Genomic DNA, 20,671 nt, shown 5'->3' on the forward strand with positions numbered 1-20,671 from the left:
GATGCTTACCGCAGTGCTATTATGGTACCATTGACTATATTCCCTAAGCTGTACCTTTCATGCCTGCGATTTATTCATTCCATAACTGAAAGCCTGTATCTCCCACCCCCCTCCCTTCTGACAGTTATCAGTTCTTTGTATTTATGGGTCTATTTCTGCTGCCCCCCCCCCCTTTTTTTTGGTGGACCATTAGATTGTTTCTAACTCTTGGCTATTAGGATTAAGGCTTTTATGAACAGTCATATACAAGTATTTGAGTACCTGTTTCTAGTTCTTTTAAGTATTTATTTAGGAATAGAATTGCTGGGTCATATGGTAATTTTATGTTTAACTTTTTGAGGAATCACCAAATTGTTTTTTAAAGTATCTGCACCATTTAACATTCTTGCCAGCAATATAGGAGGATTCCAGTTTCTTCACATTGTTGCTAATAATTATTCTTTCCTGTTGTGGTTTTTTGTTGTTTTGTTTTTGTTTGTTTGAAGACTTATTTTAGATCTTGTGAGCCCGGTTGGGGGGAGGCAGGTGTCCAGAGGGAGAGAAGTCCTCAAGCAGATCCCCTGCTGAATACTCAGACACCCCCACCCCACTCCCACCCAACAAGGATCTCAGGTCATAACTGAGACGAAATCAAGATTTGGCCATTTAACTGATTGATGAGCCACCCAGGTGACTCTATTTGTTTTTTGGGTATTTGTCTTAATAGCCAATCTAGTTTGGGTGTGAAGTGGTATTTCATTATTGTTTGATTTATGTTACCCTGGTGGCTAATGTTGGGCATCTTTTTGTATGTTTGATGGCCATTTATTTGTGTATCTTTGGAGAAATTTCTGTTCAGATCCTTTGCTCACCTTAAAATTGGGTTGTCTTTTTGTTGTTGAGTTGTAAGAGTTCTATATGTATTCTGATAGTAGACCCTTTTTCTAGGGAATATATACTTCTTAGTTTTCCACTTGCCTCAAGTTATTCATAGTGATTGCTTATTATTTTTTTTATAATACTGCTGTATTTGCAGATACATTCCTTGCTTATTTTTAATTTAATTTGTGCCTCCCCCAGCAATTCTTCCTTTCCATAGTTCGTTTTTTTAGGGAGTCAATTTGTGACTTTTTTTTTTTTTTTTAAGATTTTATTTACTTATTCATGTGAGAGAGAGAGAGAGAGAGGCAGAGACACAGGCAGAGGGAGAAGCAGGCTTCATGCAGGGAGCCTGACATGGGTCTCGATTCCGGGTCTCCAGGATCACATCCCGGGCTGATGGCGGCGCTAAACTGCTGGGCCACCGGGGCTGCCCAATTTGCGACTATTTAAGTCCTCTTTTGTATCTTTGCTTTTTATTTCGTTAATTTCAGTTCTTATGTATTTTTTCCCATCAATTTTTGGTTGTTTCTTTTTTTAACCTCTTTAGTTGAATGCTCACTATTTTTGCAGCCTTTTCATTTTCAGTAAGCATTTAAGATTACACTTTTCTTTATATGTATTGCTTAATTTTGTTCACAATGTCTGTAGGCTTGCTCATTTTTGATCTACTGAGTTATTGAGAGATATGTGGACTTCTTTATATAGTTCAGTCCATTATGCCTTTATATATTTTCAACATACAGAGCTATAGTTTGTGTTGAACTGAACCTTCATCATTCTCTATGGACAGTATCCTTTGTAATGCTTTTTGCCTTAGTTTTTTCTGTGTTTTGTTTTGTTTTTGTCTGATAGTAAGAGGGCTATCCCAGAGTTCTTCTTTATTTAGTTTTTTACATGATGTATATTTTACCTTCCTTTGTGAGTCTTTTGTGGTAACGAAACTTATAGCTGGATTTTATTTTTTTTATTTTTTTTATTTTTATTTTTTAAAATGTTTATTTATTTATGATAGTCACAGAGGGAGAAAGAGAGAGAGGCAGAGACACAGGCAGAGGGAGAAGCAGGCTCCATGCACCGGAAGCCCGATGTGGGATTCGATCCCGGGTCTCCAGGATCACGCCCTGGGCCAAAGGCAGGGACCAAACCCCTGCGCCACCCAGGGATCCCTTATTTATTTTGATAATCTTTTAAGTGGCAATTTGAATTTATTTCTGCTATATTACTTTGTGATTCCTGTTCTTCCTGGTTCCCCTCATTATTCATTTTGTCTTTATTTTGTGTACATTGATTGGGTTTTTAAAATTCCATTTTGCCTTGCCTTATCCTTCCCCATCCTATTGCATCCATACTGGTTTGGAAGTTTTTCACAAATTTTTACAAAATGTGTATACATAACTCATCAAAATCAAAAGTCTCTCAATATCTTCTCATTTATCCCCCAAAATACTAGGACCTTAGGATATCTGTGATCAGGTGACATTTCTTCATTATTGGCTGATATTTTAGTTCTTTTTTACCCCTTTACATTTCCATTCTATACAGAGTTAAGTTTAGATTTGCCCATATGCCTACCAATTTCTTTGGTATTCATTCCTTCTTCCTGAATATTCTTTAGGAGTTCTGTTATTGGCAGTCTGTTTAGTCAGGTTTTGTTTATTTGAAAATGTCTATTTCACCCTTGTTCTTAAAGGAATTTTTTGTGGGTGTACAATTCCAAATCGGTAGTAATTTTTCCTCAGTTAACTATGAGATTGTATTGTATGCCATCCTTTGACTTGTGTTATTCCTGTTTAGAAGTCCTGGCTCCAGATGCCGATTCCTTTTACTTCTCTGAGTCCAAAAGTGGATTTCTTTTTCCTATTTGGATTTGCTCTGTTTTCTTAATCAGAGGAGTCATGTCTTTTATCAACTCTGGAAAATTATCAGTCATTATCTCTTTGAATGCTGTGTTCCTTCACTCTCCTAACTGTGGTTGGACATATGTTAGACTTTCACATTCTTTTTCTGCCATGTGTTTGTGCTGCTCTCTTTGTGATCACTTCAGATGTTCCAATTCACTGAGTGTCTCTTCAGCTCTGATGCGTTGTTTAACCAATCCATAGGGTTTTTTTTTTCTCCCAATGATTATATTTTTGTTGATAAAGTTTTTTGGTTCATTTATAACTCTGCATAGTTTTTTTTTAAGTTGTATCTTGTGGTCTTTGCTTATGTGTGTTCCATTCTCTATTATATCACTTCAAACATTTTAATATACTTAATATTCCATATCTACAATTTCTTGGCTTAAATCTACCCCTTGTTTCTGCTGAGGTTTTTTTTTTTTTTGTGACTTTTTTTTTTGTGTGTGACTTTTATTGTTGGTGGCTTCTTTCCTTGTCTGTTACATATATTTAGATTATGAATTTGCATCTGTCTGGGTTCTGTCTGTGCAGATCATACATCCTCCTCTCCCCCAGATAAAATTTGCTTTTGCTGTGTATCTCACAATGTAAGCCAGGAACTTTTTTTTTTTTTCTTTAAGATTCTGTTTATTTGTTTAGGGAGAGTGAAAATGTGTGAGCAGTGGGAGGGAGAGAGAGAATCTCAAGCAGACTACGCTGAGCGCAGAGCCCCACCTGGAGCCTGAGATCATGACCTGAGCTGAAATCAAGAAGAGCTGGATGCTCAACTGACTGAGCCACCCTGGTGCCCCATAAGCAAGGAACACTTTTTAAGTTAATTTCTCAGCCTGGAGTTTTTTTGAACCATTGGAGCAAAGATTTACCTGCTCAGAAGCAAGCAAGAAAGAAAAAGAAAGAGGGAGAGAGGGAGGGAGGAAGCAAGAGAAAGAAAGATAGATGGCTTAATCAAGAATATGGTTTTCTGTCACAGCAGTATGAGCATAGCAGCAAAGGACTGGCAGGATAACCCTGCTGTCTCTGTGACCTGTTTCTTCCTTTGTTGCTCCAGATCCCTAAGGGTATTGCCTTCAAGGTCCAGGTTGGCTTACTACCTTATCATTAATCCAGCCAGTGGGAGAAGATAAAAGGGGAAGAGGAGGATGCATTATGGAAATGGTACACCTCTTTTCTGCTCACATTCTGTTGACCAGAATTTAGTCCTATCCCTACACCTAGCTGCAAGGGAAACTGGAGATGGATTCTTTGCTCTTAGTAGTTCTGTATCCTGTGAAAAATGGTCAGTTCTATTACCCTAAAAGGAAGGGATAATAGAAATGGCAACAGTGAACAGCCTTTTTCCACTGCCAACGAAAGTGGCAGACATTTGAAATCTCAACCCCAGTGAAGTTCAGGTTTTTGTCAGGGAGGAAATTCTGCCCTTTCTTTCCCTTTTCTAGGGGCTTAGTCTGAAAGAGATTTTTTTTTTTTTTTAAGGATTGATTGATTTGAGAAAGAGCAGTGCTCGAGGGGGTGGGGCAGAGGGAGAGGGAGAGGCTTCCCACTGAGTGTGGAGCCCAATGGCTAGGGGCCTCTGAGCCCAGGTGGGGCAGTGCCAGCCCAACACGTGGCTGCATCATCCCAGGACCCTGAGATCGGAGCCCAGGCGGGGCAATGCCAGCCCAACACGCGGCTGCATCATCCCAGGACCCTGAGATTGTAACAGGAAATGAAACCAAGAGTCCAGTGCTTACCGTACTGAGCCACCTAGGTACCTCTAGAGATGGGTTTTGAAAATGGTCTTTCTGGCCTGGCTTTATGCTGGCAGTTCTCTATTTTGCAGGGGCTCTAACGTCTAGTTTTTTCTAACTCAACTATACGTTTATTTGAAAAACTGTTACGCTGTTAGTTATTTCTAGGGTAGTGGAGTGCTTTTTGTTTGTTTTAAGATCTCCAGTAGCTTCCCTATTTATTTTCTCCTACTTAATTATTTAAATCTAGCTTTCATGTGACTTTTGATTATAGCAAGTCTTTCTACTACAGTAGTACAGGTAACTTTTTTTTTTTTCTTTAAGATTTTTTTTGAGGGGCAGCCTGGGTGGCTCAGCAGTTTAGCACCGCCTTGGGTCCAGGGCCTGATCCTGGAGACCCGGGATCGAGTCCCACGTCAGGCTCCCTGCATGAAGCCTGCTTCTCCCTCTGCCTGTGTCTGTGCCTTCTCTCTCTCTCTCTCTCTCTCTCTCTCTCTCATAAATAAATAAAATCTTAAAAAAAAAAAATTTTATTTGAAAGAAGTCAAAATGGGGGAGGGGCAGAGGGAGAGGGAGAAGCAGACTCTCCACTGAGCAGGGAGCCCAGTGTGGGGACTCAACCCCAGGACCCCATGATCCTGACCTGAGTGCTGAGCCAAAGACAGATGCTTAACCAACTAAGCCCACCCATGTGCCCCAGTAGTAGAGGTAATTTGATTCAGTAGTGTCTCTTCTTTTTTCTTTAGTGTGTTGTGTTTATTCATATTTAAATGATAGTGTTAGGACCTGATTAACTTTCTTTTCTTCTTCATTCTTTTATCTTGTTTCTTAATTTCATTATCGTATTTGGAGTTCCAAGCCTGGATTTCTTTTTCTCCATCTTCTGTGTGTAGTCTGATGTAATGAGTGTGTATGTTTCTGGTGATAGGTAGGTGATGTTGTTGGACAGACAACTAGAGGTCGTATGCTAAAGCCTGTTAGAATACTTCAGTTCTAGGTTAGAATACTGAGTTGGGTAGTATATTTTACTATCCCAGATTGTTAGGGAGGAGTGATGTCTTGCCGAAGGGTACCCAGTTTGGAGTGTGGCCCTAAAGTATTTATTTTAGTGCACCAGGACCCAGTCATTCACTTTCCCTAGTTTCACTCCAGTCTCCTCAGCAATGTTTTTACCACAGTATTTCCCCCTCCTGAGACTGGGAAATGGAAGGATACTGGTTCTTCTTTCTTTTCTAGATTGGGGATTATTAGCAAGGATTCTCAGGATTGACCGATAGGCTTCTGGAAGATGGGGGTGAGGATAGGAGCTTGACAGGGCTCACTTCTCTTAAGTTCACTAGAAGAGGCAAACGCTTTAGCAGTGTCAGCCTACTGCTGTAGCATTATTTTCCCTGGAATTATAAGTCTTGGCTCTTGTTTCTAGATCATCTTCACTCTCTGTTAGAATAAACAGTATAATATTATTGATGTACCATCATGCAGATATTGTGATGTTTATCATTTTTGGGTTTTGCTAGAACAGATAAATCTGCAGAGATCTTATTTATTCCTGTGTTGTTTTGCATCTGTTGCATTATTCCTTAGGTTGAATTCCTGGGAGTAGAATTGCTGTGTCAAAGAGTGTAACAAATTTCTCTGAACCTTCTCGCATACTGCCTTTTTTTTTTTTTTTTTAAGGTTATAACAACTTAGATTCTCACCAGAAATGAATGAGTATAGTAATTTCATTGTAGCCTCATTAGTATTTGGTGGTAGGATTTCTTTTCCTTTGAAAAAATAGCTGTAGAATAGTATCTTAAGGTTGCTTAAATATTCATATCTTTTATTGTTGAGCTTTAGCATTTTTCTGTGTTAGTTTACTACTTAATTTCTCTGTGAGTTATGTTTTTATGTTTGCCTATTTAATGACGTTGATATTTTTCTCATACATGCAAACCAAGTTCCTTTACAAAAGAAAATGTTAACCTTTCCATTTTTAAATTTTTGTAAAGCTACATTTACAGATCTTTTTGTTTTTTAAAAATTAGGTTTATTCAAAAATTTAAATTTTAATATAATGAAATCTCAGTTTAAGTTAAACAAGTTAATTGATAAATATTTTAGTCTCTTTTTTTGCTAACTTTTTATAATTTTAGTCCTTATTCTTGTGTGTTCATCTGTGGTATGTAAAGAAGGTGTGCCCTGATTAAATGGAGAGTAATTAGAGATTAATTATATTAATCCCAATTATTATGTTTTTAAAAATCTCCTTGTCTAAGAAAACTGACTATCCTCTATTGTGTGTTTCTACATAATTCTTTTTTAGTAGGGTTTTTGTGCTTTTGTTTTTAATAGGCTCAACACCAAACGTGGGGCTTGAACTTTTATCCCTGAGATCGAGTTGCATGCTCTGCTGACAGAGCCAGTCAGGCTTCCTTCCTGTAATTCTTTTTTTTTTTTTTTTTTTAAGATTTTATTTATTTATTCATGAGAGACGGAGAGAGGTAGAGACGCAGGCAGAGGGAGAAGCAGGCTCCATGCAGGGAGCCCGACATGGGACTCCATCCTGGGCTTCTCACCCCGGGCTGAAGGCGGCACTAAACCACTGAGCCACCTGGGCTGCCCCCCCTCTAATTCTTTTTAATAATTCTTAGTATCTGTAAGGATATACTTCATTCTTTTTAAAAAGGTATTCTTTTCTAATTTTGTCTAAGTATTAATTGTTTTGTTTCAAAAAGGGATTCCTATTGGACAGTCTCTTAGGAATGAGTAGATGGTCATGTTCAGTTTGGTTTTCTTTTTTGATGGTTTACCTTTTTGTTTACCAGTTTTGTTTTGTTTGTTTTTTTTTAATTTTTATTTATTTATGATAGTCACACACAGAGAGAGAGAGAGGCAGAGACACAGGCAGAGGGAGAAGCAGGCTCCATGCACCGGGAGCCTGACGTGGGATTCGATCCTGGGTCTCCAGGATCGCGCCCTGGGCCAAAGGCAGGCGCCAAACCGCTGCGCCACCCAGGGATCCCAGTTTACCAGTTTTAAATATTCCAATAAGCAGTAATTTTTTTACAAAAGTCCTAAATAGTTAAGACTTTGTTTCTAAATATTTTCTGTATACATTTGCCATTGTAAGTGAGAACTATCTTTCATTATGATTTCTTGCTGGCTATTACTGGTAAGAATTTAGGGAAACAAAGTAAGAGATTTTTTTAAAAGGATTTTATTTATTTATTTTAGAATGAGTTAGAGAGCAGGAGTAGGGCAAGGGGCAAAAAGAGGGGGAGAGAAAGAATCCCAAGCAGGCTGCTGAGCTTGGAGCCCAACCCTGAGATCATGACCTGAGCCAAAATCAGGAGTCCGACATTCAACCAGCTGAGCCACTAGGCATCCCCTTGAGAGATTTTGATCAGCTTTCAGTGTGCAGAAATGAAATTCTGTAGCTTTTTAAAAAAATTCTGAGGTTCTGAAGATGAATTCGTGGTTTGAGTAAAAACTATGCATTCTGTTAAAGGCTATGAACATTGAACGTTCTTTAGTAATGTTCAGGAAGAACATGTTGAACATTGTTTAGGGGGAAGTATAAATAAAAATAGCTACTACTAGTAGTGATATAAGTACTGCAGCTTTTTCATCTAATTTTTGGACATCTAGAGCTCTAAGCTCCTTATAAACAGAATATTACATCTAATAAGTGGAAACTCCTTATAGTCTTGGCTTAAAACATGAGTTTAACTCAAAATACAAGTGAAATTCAAATGAAGGAAATGAAAGTACATTGTTATTTCCATCTTTACCCATCATTTATAGAATTCAGCTATTCTTTGTTCTGTTTTTAGGTGGAAAACCATGAATTCCTTGTAAAACCTTCATTTGATCCCAATCTGAGTGAATTAAGGGAAATAATGGATGACTTAGAAAAGAAGATGCAGTCAACATTGATAAGTGCAGCAAGAGATCTAGGTAAGAAGGCCTCATTGGTGGTTTGAGTAATTCTTTTGTCTCTATATCCTCCACACCGGTGCCAGAATTACTTTCCTAGAAGACACAGTAGATCATGCCACTTCCTTGTGTAAAGTGCCAGGCCTTTCCTCCACAGAGTAAGATTACAAATACTTCCAAGTTGAAGTATAAGATTCTTTGCATGTGGAGCCTCACCCTCTTCCAGATTCATCTCTTACTAACTCTATAACCCTAGGATGATCCCACATTCCTGACAGACAAGTCAATTAAGAGGCCCTTGCATCATTTCCTTCAAATAGGATCTGTATTAAATGTCACCTCCTCTGTAAGCTTCATTCTACTAGGAATGGTTCATTTATTTGGTGTTTGGGTTCCCAAGCACTTCATTAACATCAGCATTTTTTAAACATCTGCCTTCCATACTAGATTTTTTTTCTTTTTGAGAGCGAGAGTGCATGCATTAGTGTGAGTGGGGAGAGAGGGAGAGGAAGAGAGAAAAATCTTTTTTTTTTTTTGGTAAGATTTTATTTATTTATTTACGAGAGAGATGGAAACATAGGCAGGTGGAGAAGCAGGCTCCCTACGGGGTGCCTGATGTGGGACTTGATTCCAGGACCCCTGGATCATGACCTGAGCCAAAGGCAGACGCTCAACCACTGGGCACCCAGGTGCCCCAGAGGGAAAATCTTAAGCAGAGTCATCCTCACCCACTATAGAGCCCAATGTGGGGCTTGATCTCACAGCCCTGAGATCATGACCTGAGCTGAAATCAAGAGTCTGTTGCTTAACTGACCCAGCCACCCAAGCACCACCATACTAGATTATTAATTCCCCAAGTTAGTCCTAATTATTCACCCTAATTTGTTTTGAATTTATGAACCTTTTTGTTTGAGAATCTCTCATGTTTGTTGAATGAATAAATAAATCTTAGCACATTAGAAGACCCCTCAAGTAGTAATTCTTATTAAACTTTTGGATAATTTTTTTTTTTAAGATTTTATTTATTTATTCATGAGAGACAGAGAGAGGGGCAGAGACCTAGGCAGAGGGAGAAGCAGGCTCCCCACTGGGAGCCCGATGTGGAACTCCATCCTGGAAGTCTGGGATCACCCTCTGAGCTGAAACCAGAGGCTCAACCGGCTGAGCCACCCAGGCATCCTACTTTTTTTTTTTTTTTTCCAAGACTTTATTTATTTAATCATGACAGACAGAGAGAGGCAGGAGCAGGCTCTATGCAGGGAGCCTGACATGGGACTCGATCCCAGGTCTCCAGGATCACACCCTGGGCCGAAGGTGGCGCTAAACCACTGGGCCACCGGGGCTGCCTGGCATCCTACTTTTTGAGAAATGGATGAAAGTTATGAATCCTCTTCCCAAAAATACGTCCATACCTACATATACAAAAAATTTGCAAATAGTTTCCATGAAAAATCCATATATGGGCTAGACCCTAGGTAAAGAATCTTTGTCTTTCTTTACCCTTCTCATTTCATAGCTCTTTTTACATTCCTTTTTCTTTTTTTCTACATTCTTTCCACAATCTCTTTCCTCCCCAGCCCAGTGAAGTCTGTCTTTAGTTGTTTGCTGGTACTAATATTTGATAGCCATCCCTTAGCAATTAAATTTATAGATATGATCTCTCTCTTCTGGCTTACACTCTAAAGATGACATTGATGAATGAGGTGATGAGGACAGATTTATAAAAACTCAAAAATCTTAGGTAAAGTCTAGCTGATTGATCATTGCTTATTTTGGGAAGTTTCCTATACTTAACAGACAATATATGTCCTAGTTGTATAGAGTTTGATTGTGAGCATTTTAAGTTTTTGTATGGAAAGTATATTTGTGCACTTTAATCATACTCTTTATTAGTTCCAGAGAAATTCTTTAGTGAAATAAAGAACCCTGATGCAGAACTCCACAAGGACAGGGCCCATATCGGATCCATCCTTGTGCCCATAGCCCACTGTTGTGCTCTGCAGACTTGGATGGGTACACCCAGAAAGCATTTCTGCATCAGAAGCTAACATTAATAAAAGAGTTTAAGGTTTTTATAGATAGCCTTCATTCATATAGTTTTTGAGAGAAGTAGTTCAAATATTTCCCAGCTAACCTTAATTTCCAGTGTGCTGTCTTATAATGAAGGTATGTTTTTCACCATTTAGAGTTAATTGTTTTAGATATTTACATTGAAAAACAACTGTAGACATCTATGACCTTTTTCTTTATTTCCATTTCATGAAGGTTTGGATCCTGGCAAACAGATTAAACTGGATTCCAGTGCACAGTTTGGTTATTATTTTCGAGTAACATGTAAGGAAGAAAAAGTCCTTCGCAACAATAAAAACTTCAGTACAGTAGATATCCAGAAGAATGGTGTTAAATTTACCAACAGGTTTGTATTACCTATATTATTTTGTTAAGCCTTCAGTAGCTCCAAGGAACTAAATTATTCTCGGATGAAATGTGCATGTTCCATAAGGAAGTTTTACCTTATTAATTGATATGAGGTATCAGGTAAGAAAGAAGCTTTATATTCTTTTTATTTTTTTTACATGTGGATGAATTTATTCAGCCCACCGAAAATGTGTTCTCACTCTGTGCCATGCTCTTTATTAGTTGCTGGGGCCATGTTGGCTCTATGGAAGCTTTATATTCTTATAAGAGCCTCATCAGGTGTTTCAACACTACTTGTTAAATAACTCCTCTCTTCCTCATTGACTGAAGTGACACTTTGGGTCTGTTTTTAAGATTCTTTCATGGGGCACCTGGGTGGCTCAGTGGAGTGAGCGTCTGGCTTTTGATTTTGGCTCAGGTCTTGATCTCAGGGTCATGGGATCAAGCCCTGCATCCGGCTCCCTGCTCAGTGGGGAGTCTGCTTGAGATTTTCTCTTCTTCCTCTTTCTAAAAGAAATAAATCTTTAAAAATAGAAAAAAGATTGTTCAGAACACCTAAGTGGCTCAGTGGTTAAGGGTCTGCCTTTTGCTCACGGCGTGATCCCAGAGTCCCGGGATCAAGTCCCACATCGGGCTTCCTGTATGGAGCCTACTTATCCCTCTGCCTGTGTCTCTCATGAATAAATAAATAAAATCTTTAAAAAAGAGAGAGAGAGAGAGACACCTAACTCTGGGAAATGAACAAGGGGTAGTGGAAAGGGAGATGGGCAGGGGGTTCGGTGACTGGGTGACGGGCACTGAGGGGTGCACTTGATGGGTTGAGCACTGAATATTATGCTATAGTTTGGCAAATTGAACTCCAATTTAAAAAAAAAAAGATTGTTCTTTCACATATCTCTCACCATTCTTTTTTTTTTTTTAAGATTTTATTTATTTATTCATGACACACACACACACACACACACACACACACAGAGGCAGAGACACAGGTAGAGGGAGAAGCAGGCTCCATGCAGGGCGCTGGACATGGGACTCGATCCCTGGTCCCCAGGACGAGGCCCTGGACTGAAGTGGCACTAAACCGCTGAGCCACCCGGGCTGTCCTCTCTCACCATTCTTTTGGTCAATATGAAATAGATCATATCATGGTTAGTTTCAATTATGCTTCCATATCTGTCAGTTTCCTATCATCTCTCTCTCTACTTTATAATTATTTTCATGTTTGTTTTTTCTAAGAAAGCTTTGCTATCATTAATCAGTTAAAAAAATTCTGGTATATCACAGGACGCCTGGGTGGCCCAATCAATTGGGCCTCTGCCTTCGGCTCAGGTCATGGTCCCAGGATGCTGGGATCCAGCCCTGAGTTGCGCTCCCAGCTTGGTGGGGAGTCTGCTTCTCCCTCTCCCTCTGCCTGCCTCTCCCTGGCCCTGCTTGTATGCACTCTTGCTCTGTCAGATAAAATCTTTTAAAAAATTCTGATATGAGGTGCCTGGCTGGCTCAGGTGGTTGAGCATCTGTCTTTAGCTCTGGGCATGATCCTGGGGTCCTAGGATCGAGTCCTGCATCAAGCTCCTTGCAGGGAGGCTACTTCTCCCTCTGTCTCTGTCTCTGTGTTTCTGTGTCTCTCATGAATAAATAAAATCTTTTTAAAAAATCTGTTGTATGAACTGGATATATAAATTAGTTTAGGGAAATGCCTACCAGCTTTAGTGAGGCCACTCATTAGGTTATTGCTTTTTAAAAATCCTGTTTCAGGGACGCCTGGGTGGCTCAGCAGTTTAGAGCCTGCCTTCGGCCCAGGGCGTGATCCTGGAGTCCTGGGGTCGAGTCCCACATCGGGCTCCATGCATGGGGCCTGCTTCTCCCTCTGCCGGTGTCTCTGCCTCTCTCTGTGTGTCCCTCATGAATAAATAAATTAATAAATCTTTTCTTTAAAAAAAAAAAAAAAATCCTGTTTCATGCTAAAAAAGATTTTACAAGTTTTCTTTTTCCTTCACTGATGTAAGGAAGTTTCTGAACAAATTATAGGTGAAAAAAATAATTATTTTGAAATAATCTTCTGTGACTTGAGATGAGGACATTTATCTTTTTCCTTCTTGTACTCTATTAAAATCTATGTCAGGCCTTACACCCACTCCTCCTGAATATCCCCCATATTTCACAGGGTAGTTTTGTGTATGTGATCCCCTTTTATCCATTTACTGAGCAAGTATTTTGAGTGTCTATTACATGCAGTTGTTATTCTAGGTGTTCAGACACCACAAGAATGAAAACAACCTGTTCAGTTTGTTTCTTGTAACAATTCTGAAATAAATAGGTTTATTTCTCTATTTATTCATTTATTTATTAAAGATTTTCTAATTTATTTACTCATGAGAGACAGAGAGAGAGAGGCAGAGACACAGGCAGAGGGAGAAGCAGGTTCCATGCAGGGAACCCGATGTGGGACTTGATCCCGGGTGTCCAGGATTAGGCCCTGGGCTGAAGGCGGCACTAAACCGCTGAGCCACCAGGCTGCCCTATTTCTCTCGTTATTTAGATAAAAAAAAAAACCAAAACTCCCAATTCCCCAGGATTAGACAGGTAGTAACAGTAGATTCACAGCTACATCTCCTATTGCCCAATTTAGTAGTAGTTTTTCCAGCAAACTATATCCCTGATTCAAACTATATGCAATAATGGCTTAGGTAAGACAGAACTTTTGGGGTATTATAACCACCTTCAAATCGTCATTGGTTAGTTTTTAATAAAAGAGATTGAGCTGAATAACCACATTTAGTCCAAAAGTTGTGGCAGATTCATTTATTTATTTTTGTCAACAAATTGAATGCTTGCTTTATATCTGACTTCTGACCAGTTAATTTTCCTTCTTAAAAACCTCCTGTGTCTGTCATCCAGAAAAATCTAGAACCTTTATTGTAACCTGCAGAATTTGATCCTCATCTACTTTCATTTGTTCTTCTTTTACATAGTGGTCTCACTTTTATAATGTCTTTGTCGTTTGTTTGTTTGTTTGTTTATTTATTTATGAGAGACGCAGAGAGAGGAGCAGAGACATAGGCAGAAAGAGAAGTAGGTTTCCTGTAAGGAGCCCGATATATGGGACTCGATCCCAGGACCCTGGGATCACGCCCTGAGCCAAAGGCAGACGCTCAACAGCTGAGCCACCCAGGCATCCCAAGATTTGGTTTTCAAAACATTTTCATTCCTTTTTGACAACCTTCACTATCAAAAGATAGCTATATACTATAGTAATGAGAGAAACTGTGTGTGTGTGTATTTGAAAAAGGGAATTTGACCACTATTTGAAATGAGGATGAAGATTTACTGTATTTATATTTTAGAAAAGGTCACAGATCAGAATTTTACTCAAGGGAATAAATGTTACAGCAAGAATTGTGCCAGTGGGCTCTTCCAAACAGAGTAAATATTAATACAGTGGATTTCATCCACATCTGCCCCTAATGATTTGCCCATTTTCTACTCACATTTTCATTTTAATTATTGTTCTGGTGCTTATAGGACAGATGCTCTGGGCATATTTTATGTAGTAATATTTACTTCCAGTAGATTTTTTTTTAAGATTTTATTTATTTATTCATGAGAGAAGAGAGAGGCAGAGAGAGGAGAAGCAGGCTCCCCACGGAGAGCCCAATATATGGGACTCGATCCCTGCACCCAGGATCACGCCCTGAGTTGAAAGCAGATGCTCAACCACAGAGCTACCCAGGTGTCCCAGATTTTGTTTTTAATTATAGATTTTATTCATAAGAGACATAAGCAGAGAGAGAGGCAAACTTCCTGCAGGGAGCCTGATGGGGGACTCGATCCCTGGACCCTGGAATCATGACCTGAGCCAAAGGCAGATGCTCAACCACTGAGCCACCTAGGTCCCCATGATTTGGTAATTTTTAATAATATTATTATCTTGATTTGCAGCAAACTGACTTCTCTCAATGAAGAGTATACCAAAAATAAAACCGAGTACGAGGAAGCCCAGGATGCCATTGTTAAAGAAATTGTCAATATTTCTTCAGGTAAATTTAATAGAACCAATATGTTAAATGTTCTGAATATAACCTGGTTTCTCGTAATAGAAAAAATATTGGGTTGTTTGAAGCGTTTTTTTAAAAAGCTGTTACATACTGTGACTATTATGTTAGGCAACCTATGAAATAATGCATGCTGTATTGTGATAGGAAAAGTCACTGAAAATAACTCTTGTAAATTCAAAGATAAGCTAGTACAGGCTCAGGAATGAGAATACCCTGAAAAACACATGCATAGAAGCACAAAATTTAGTGTAGTTGTAACAAGGAAAAGAAACACCCAAGAGCTACAAGGCACTAATAATCTTAGATTATCTGTGGCTTATGCTCTAATTTCTGGAAATAAATATCACTGAAAAACAAATAGAAAATCACACATGAAGCAAGCCTTCTGGATTCTGTGTGCCGTTTTTATTTTTTTAGATTTTTAAATTTATTTATTTATTCATGAGAGACACAGAGAGAAAGAGAGGTAGAGACACAGGCAGAGGGAGAAGCAGGCTCCATGCAGGGAGCCCGATGTGAAACTTGATCCCGAGTCTCCAGGATCACACCCTGGGCGGAAGGCGGCGCTAAACCGCTGAGCCACCCGGTCTGCCCCTGCGTGCCATTATGTGGATTTTCAGATTTCCTTATGGAGGGCACTGTTGAGAAAGTTGCATGACTTGACACTACGATATTGCCCTTAGCACGGAATGAATGTATATTTCACACAGGACTAGGGCCAATATGTCAAACTGGAAGGCTTGCCTGTCGTCATGGGTGTATTGACTATAGCTTTTATTGTGCATTTCAAAAATATACCAAAGAACTACTTCAACCAGGTGATCAAAGGTATCATCAGTACTGGGACAGAGGATATATATATATATGTAATTTCCTGATGTGATGTGGAGGGAAGAGCACAGTATTGCCCATGTGGTATTCTTGACAAAAATGTTTAACCTGATTGTTAACAAGAAGGGAAAGCTTAGATAAATTTAGATTGTGGGACAGTCTTTTTAAGTCCTGTACTCTTTAAAACTGTCTGTGTCATGGTAGCAAAAAAAAAAAAAAAAAAAAAAAGAATGGGCAAGATCTATTCTAGGTTATAGGAGACTTAATGGAGACATGACAAGCAAATGCAGTAGATGGTCCTTTATTGGATCTAGGACTAGGAGTTGGAGGTAGGGAAGAGCTACCAAGGACATTTGGAACAAATTTGTGAAATTTAATAAGAGATAATATGGTATCGGAGTCATATTTTCTGGGTGTGTATTTTAAGTAGGAGGATGTCCTCGTTTCTAGGATATTCATGCTAAATTATTGAGTGGTAAAAAGTTATTTAAAAGCTATGCGCAAATAAAAAAGCTATGCACTTGTATAGTTCTGTAAATTATTTTACTATTATGAATTTTATAGTAAGTTAAACATAAACTTAAAAGATTTTAATATACTTTATATATTGATTTGAGGTGAATGAGATTTGTAAAGATTACGTTTTTGTTTGGCGGTAACAGATAACTCTAGTTGAATTATGTTCCTGAGCCTACTATGCATTTTTTTATTGGCCCTCTAAATACTGTATATTCAAACTAGAAGTCTTCCTCAAAAACAAACAAACAAAAAACCTCTGATTCATCAAGCACTTATTAGATTAAAGCTGCTAGCTTTAAACATTTAAATTAAGGAGAGTGTTTTGTATTTAGAGTTACCTTAAACTTAAATGAAACTTTTCTTGGGGGATCCCTGGGTGGCTCAGCGGTTTAGCGCCTGCCTTCGGCCCAGGGCGTGATCCTGGAGTCCCGGGATCGGGTCCCACGTCGGGCTCCCTGCATGGAACCTGCTTCTCCCTCTGTCTGTGTGTGTCTCTGCCTCTCTCTGTGTCTCTCATGAATAAATAAATAAATAAAATATATTTTTAATTTATTTATGATAGTCACACAGAGAGAGAGAGAGGCAGAGACATAGGCAGAGGGGGAAGAAGCAGGCTCCATGCACCAGGAGCCCGACGTGGGATTCGATCCTGGGTCTCCAGGATCGCGCCCTGGGCCGAAGGCAGGCGCCAAACCGCTGAGCCACCCAGGGATCCCTAAATAAAATCTTCAAAAAGAAAAAAAAAAAAAGAAACCTTTTCTTGGTCTAATATACATATTATCTTTATTTAAAAATGTAATGGATTATTTTTGTAGTTTTCTATCTTGCTGTTAAACTAGAAAAGGTGATGCTATTGAGCCAGGTGATGTGAGATACCAAGTGTAGACTTAAGAGGCTTCGGTTTTCCTTTTTTAAAGGAGTTATAGTAAATACTCCATTAATGTTCAGGTGATTCTTGTAGGGTTCCTACATGAGAGGGTAGTGTGAATCATTCCTTTTTTTTTTTTTTTTTAAGATTTTATTTATTTATTCATGAGAGACACACAGTGAGAGAGAGAGGCAGAGACACAGGCAGAAGGAGAAGCAGGCTCCATGCAGGGAGCCCGATGTGGGACTCGATCCCAGGTCTCCAGGATCACATTCTGGGCTGCAGACAGCTCTAAACCGCTGGGCCACCATGGCTGCTCCCTCCCTTTTAAAAAAGAATACATGTTAGATAAGACAGGAATGAATTTTAAAGTGGTGTAACAGTAAGAGAATTACTTGGATTCAGCCATTCATAATTTTTATTTTTAAAATATTTTATCATTTTTATGGGGAATAAGAAAGTCAAAGAGGAATCCTATTTCCTGCCACTTGATTAAACTCATAACTTTGTGTTTTTCTAAAACCCTATTCTTGTGAATTTCCTTTGAAGCTCTTGACACATTGGTGCCCATGTGATAGTTCTACATAAGTGTGGGTATGTCACACCAACCCCTCAGAGCTATTGAAATTTTAGGATCTATTCTACAAAATTTGACCATTTTTATCGCTTAAACATGCATTGCCTGGCATGTGTCAGGGACTTTTTAGTGTACATAATAGCTTTTAGTTTAATTGCCTAGCAGAGTAGAATCTCGTTGAAAGTATTTTAAGTGACAATTATGGATCTAAATTATGCTATAATTCAACCGCATGTGATACTGATAGAAAAAAAAAAGCTTAAACTCTCCTGGTCAGGTTTATATAGACACAGGCCTTGATAGTCACATTATTCTATCTTACAATCTGGTGTTTGCATGTTTCTTATGATAAGCAGCTGTGTGTTTTTTAGTTTAATGGATTTTGATAAGGGAGGGCATCACACTTTTTTGAAATCTATTCATACTAGGGGAAGATGTAGTAATACAGTTTAATCTTGTGAGGTTTTAGGTATTCTTTCAAGTTTAATTATGGCAATCTTCTGTTAATTTTTTAAAGTATATAAATAAGAAAATGGATTTTAAATTCCCAAATAGGGAAGTTAATTTATTCCCATAATGGCTTATATATATTTTCTTTATTCAGTATTCCTGTGCACATTTTCTATTTTTATATAGGCTATGTCGAACCAATGCAGACACTCAATGATGTGTTAGCTCAGCTAGACGCTGTTGTCAGCTTCGCTCATGTGTCAAATGGAGCACCTGTTCCATATGTACGACCGGTCATTTTGGAAAAAGGACAAGGAAGAATTACATTGAAAGCATCCAGACATGCTTGTGTTGAAGTTCAAGATGAAGTTGCATTTATTCCTAATGATGTTCACTTTGAAAAAGATAAACAGATGTTCCACATCATTACTGGTAAAAACAAAACAAAAAAACCCCACCTAAATTATGGGCTTTCTTTGGGGGGGTAATTGTTATGGTGGAGTGGAAATATTTTAAAGTGATGAAGAAAATCCTGGTCTTTGATGTTCGAAAAAGAACGTGTTACTCATCCTAGTTAGTAATATGCTCACATTTGGGTTAGAGGGAAGATTTGGAAGGAGGGGGAGGCCTTAAAGAACGAATGTCATCTTTATAAGAAATCTGTTCCACTGGTTTAGTGCATTTAGATAGGAATATTCCTTTAACCTCAAAGCCTCCCTTTGAGCCAGAACATTCAATAGTGAGGTCATTGAAGGTCAAACAAAACTGACTGCTGCAGTGCCCTCAGCTTGAGGTAGCAATTCTTTTAAAGACATGGGACTGTATTCCTGTGAAATGTGAAAAAAGTTTGTTTCTAGACTAATGTAGCATGTCTCAGACTAAAGTGTTTTTAGATCTTAACCATATTTTATAAAACAAAAGTGAAGGGCAGGGCAGATAGTCTTTGGGCAAATGTATTTGGGAAACAGTGACTGTATTCTAGTTCCCCAAATAGATCTTTAAGTTGTCCATATGATCTAACCTAGACAGATCATTTATGCTTTAGTGAAAAGAAGAGCTATGTCTCTTCAGGCTTTAATGTGGAGTTTAAGTGATTTGAAGGATTAGACCATACTACCCATTCCCTAATAGCCTCATTTATTAATGAATTACAGTGTTCAGTTAGTTAATTAGGTATGTACTTTTCTGGATGACATAAAATTATTGTGCAGGTAACTGTATGAGCTGTGGGAAAATCTTGGTTCTTCTAAAGGCAAATTCTGTAATTTGTAAGGTGTATATTTTGGGTCCTCTTGATGAAGGATGCCATGTAGGTTTGTCTGAAGAGAAAATAACATTACTTTGGCAGTTAATGGTTCTGCTTATATGCCATATTATATAATCAGGTGATTAGTCACAAATGTATGATTTAGGACTAGCAATTTATTAGTGGCAGAAATAACTTAATAATCTTGCTTTTTGATGTAATTTATTTTAAAGGCCCCAATATGGGAGGTAAATCAACATATATTCGCCAAACTGGGGTGATAGTTCTCATGGCCCAGATTGGGTGTTTTGTGCCGTGTGAGTCAGCAGAAGTGTCCATTGTGGACTGCATCTTGGCCCGTGTAGGGGCTGGTGACAGTCAGTTGAAAGGAGTCTCCACATTTATGGCTGAAATGCTAGAGACTGCTTCTATTCTCAGGTGAGTGAATTTCCCAGTCCCCTCAGACTGGAAATGAATATCTCTTTCCTGTGATAAGTATATTTGCAGATTCATCTATAAAACATCAGAGAATCTTTATCTAGTTCAGTAGTTGTCTTGTGAACTTTATGCACTTCATATTGTCTTAAAAGGATAATTGGTAATCACTGAGGAAAGCTGCTTTGATTTTTACATTTGTCTTATGGTTTCTGGTAGTTGTTCACCTTGTAACTCTCACTACTGCCATGCTTTTGCTTGAACTATTCACAGTACCTGGAATGTTTACCCCCTTTCCTTTCTAATCTTTGAAGGCCTTAATGACAGAAATTCTGTTTTTCTGATGATTTTCCTTGTCACATAAGCCTCAGGTCATGGGTGTTTCTTCTCTGAACTCTTTGACATGTAATTTATTAGGTTTTTTTATTTTAGAGGTTACTGAAATCTCTTTATTTCACTTTTTAGGTGCCTCTTTAAAGATAGAGAAGCTATGCCTTCCATTTCTTGGTGTCTTCTAAAGCACATCACATATAGTAGATCCTTAGTAAATTACTGTTGATTGTTTGTGGGGAATTATAGAAGCAGTACAACAAGCTAATATTCATAACTTAAAAACTAAAGAAATAAGCAAAATATGTCAGTGGTGATTCACAGAAAAATAAATGACCAGTAAGCACACGAAGAATTGTTGAATTCTTAGGGCACCTGGGTGGCTCAGTTGGTTAAACACACAACTGTTGATCTCAAGGTTGTAAACTCAAGCCCCACATGGGCTCCACACTGGGCATGGAGCCTACTTTAAAAAAAAAAAAAAAAAGTACTGTTGCATTCTCTAATTGAGAAAAAAAAAAACAAACAAAATCCC

At 38.5% G+C, this 20,671-nt stretch overlaps 1 protein-coding gene across 1 annotated transcript in view; it reads left to right on the top strand.

Moving 5' to 3' along the window:
* MSH2 (mutS homolog 2) overlaps positions 1-20,671 on the top strand; it is a 74,631-nt gene that overhangs the window by 48,639 nt on the left and 5,321 nt on the right. The window contains exons 9-13 of the mRNA XM_077915308.1: positions 8,305-8,428; positions 10,673-10,823; positions 14,765-14,862; positions 18,312-18,557; positions 19,605-19,809. Of these exons, the coding sequence (XP_077771434.1) occupies positions 8,305-8,428; positions 10,673-10,823; positions 14,765-14,862; positions 18,312-18,557; positions 19,605-19,809 (824 nt within the window). The remainder of the gene's footprint in view (positions 1-8,304; positions 8,429-10,672; positions 10,824-14,764; positions 14,863-18,311; positions 18,558-19,604; positions 19,810-20,671) is intronic.

Source organism: Canis aureus, chromosome 11 (assembly GCF_053574225.1).
Source record: "Canis aureus isolate CA01 chromosome 11, VMU_Caureus_v.1.0, whole genome shotgun sequence".
Taxonomy (NCBI): domain Eukaryota; kingdom Metazoa; phylum Chordata; class Mammalia; order Carnivora; family Canidae; genus Canis; species Canis aureus.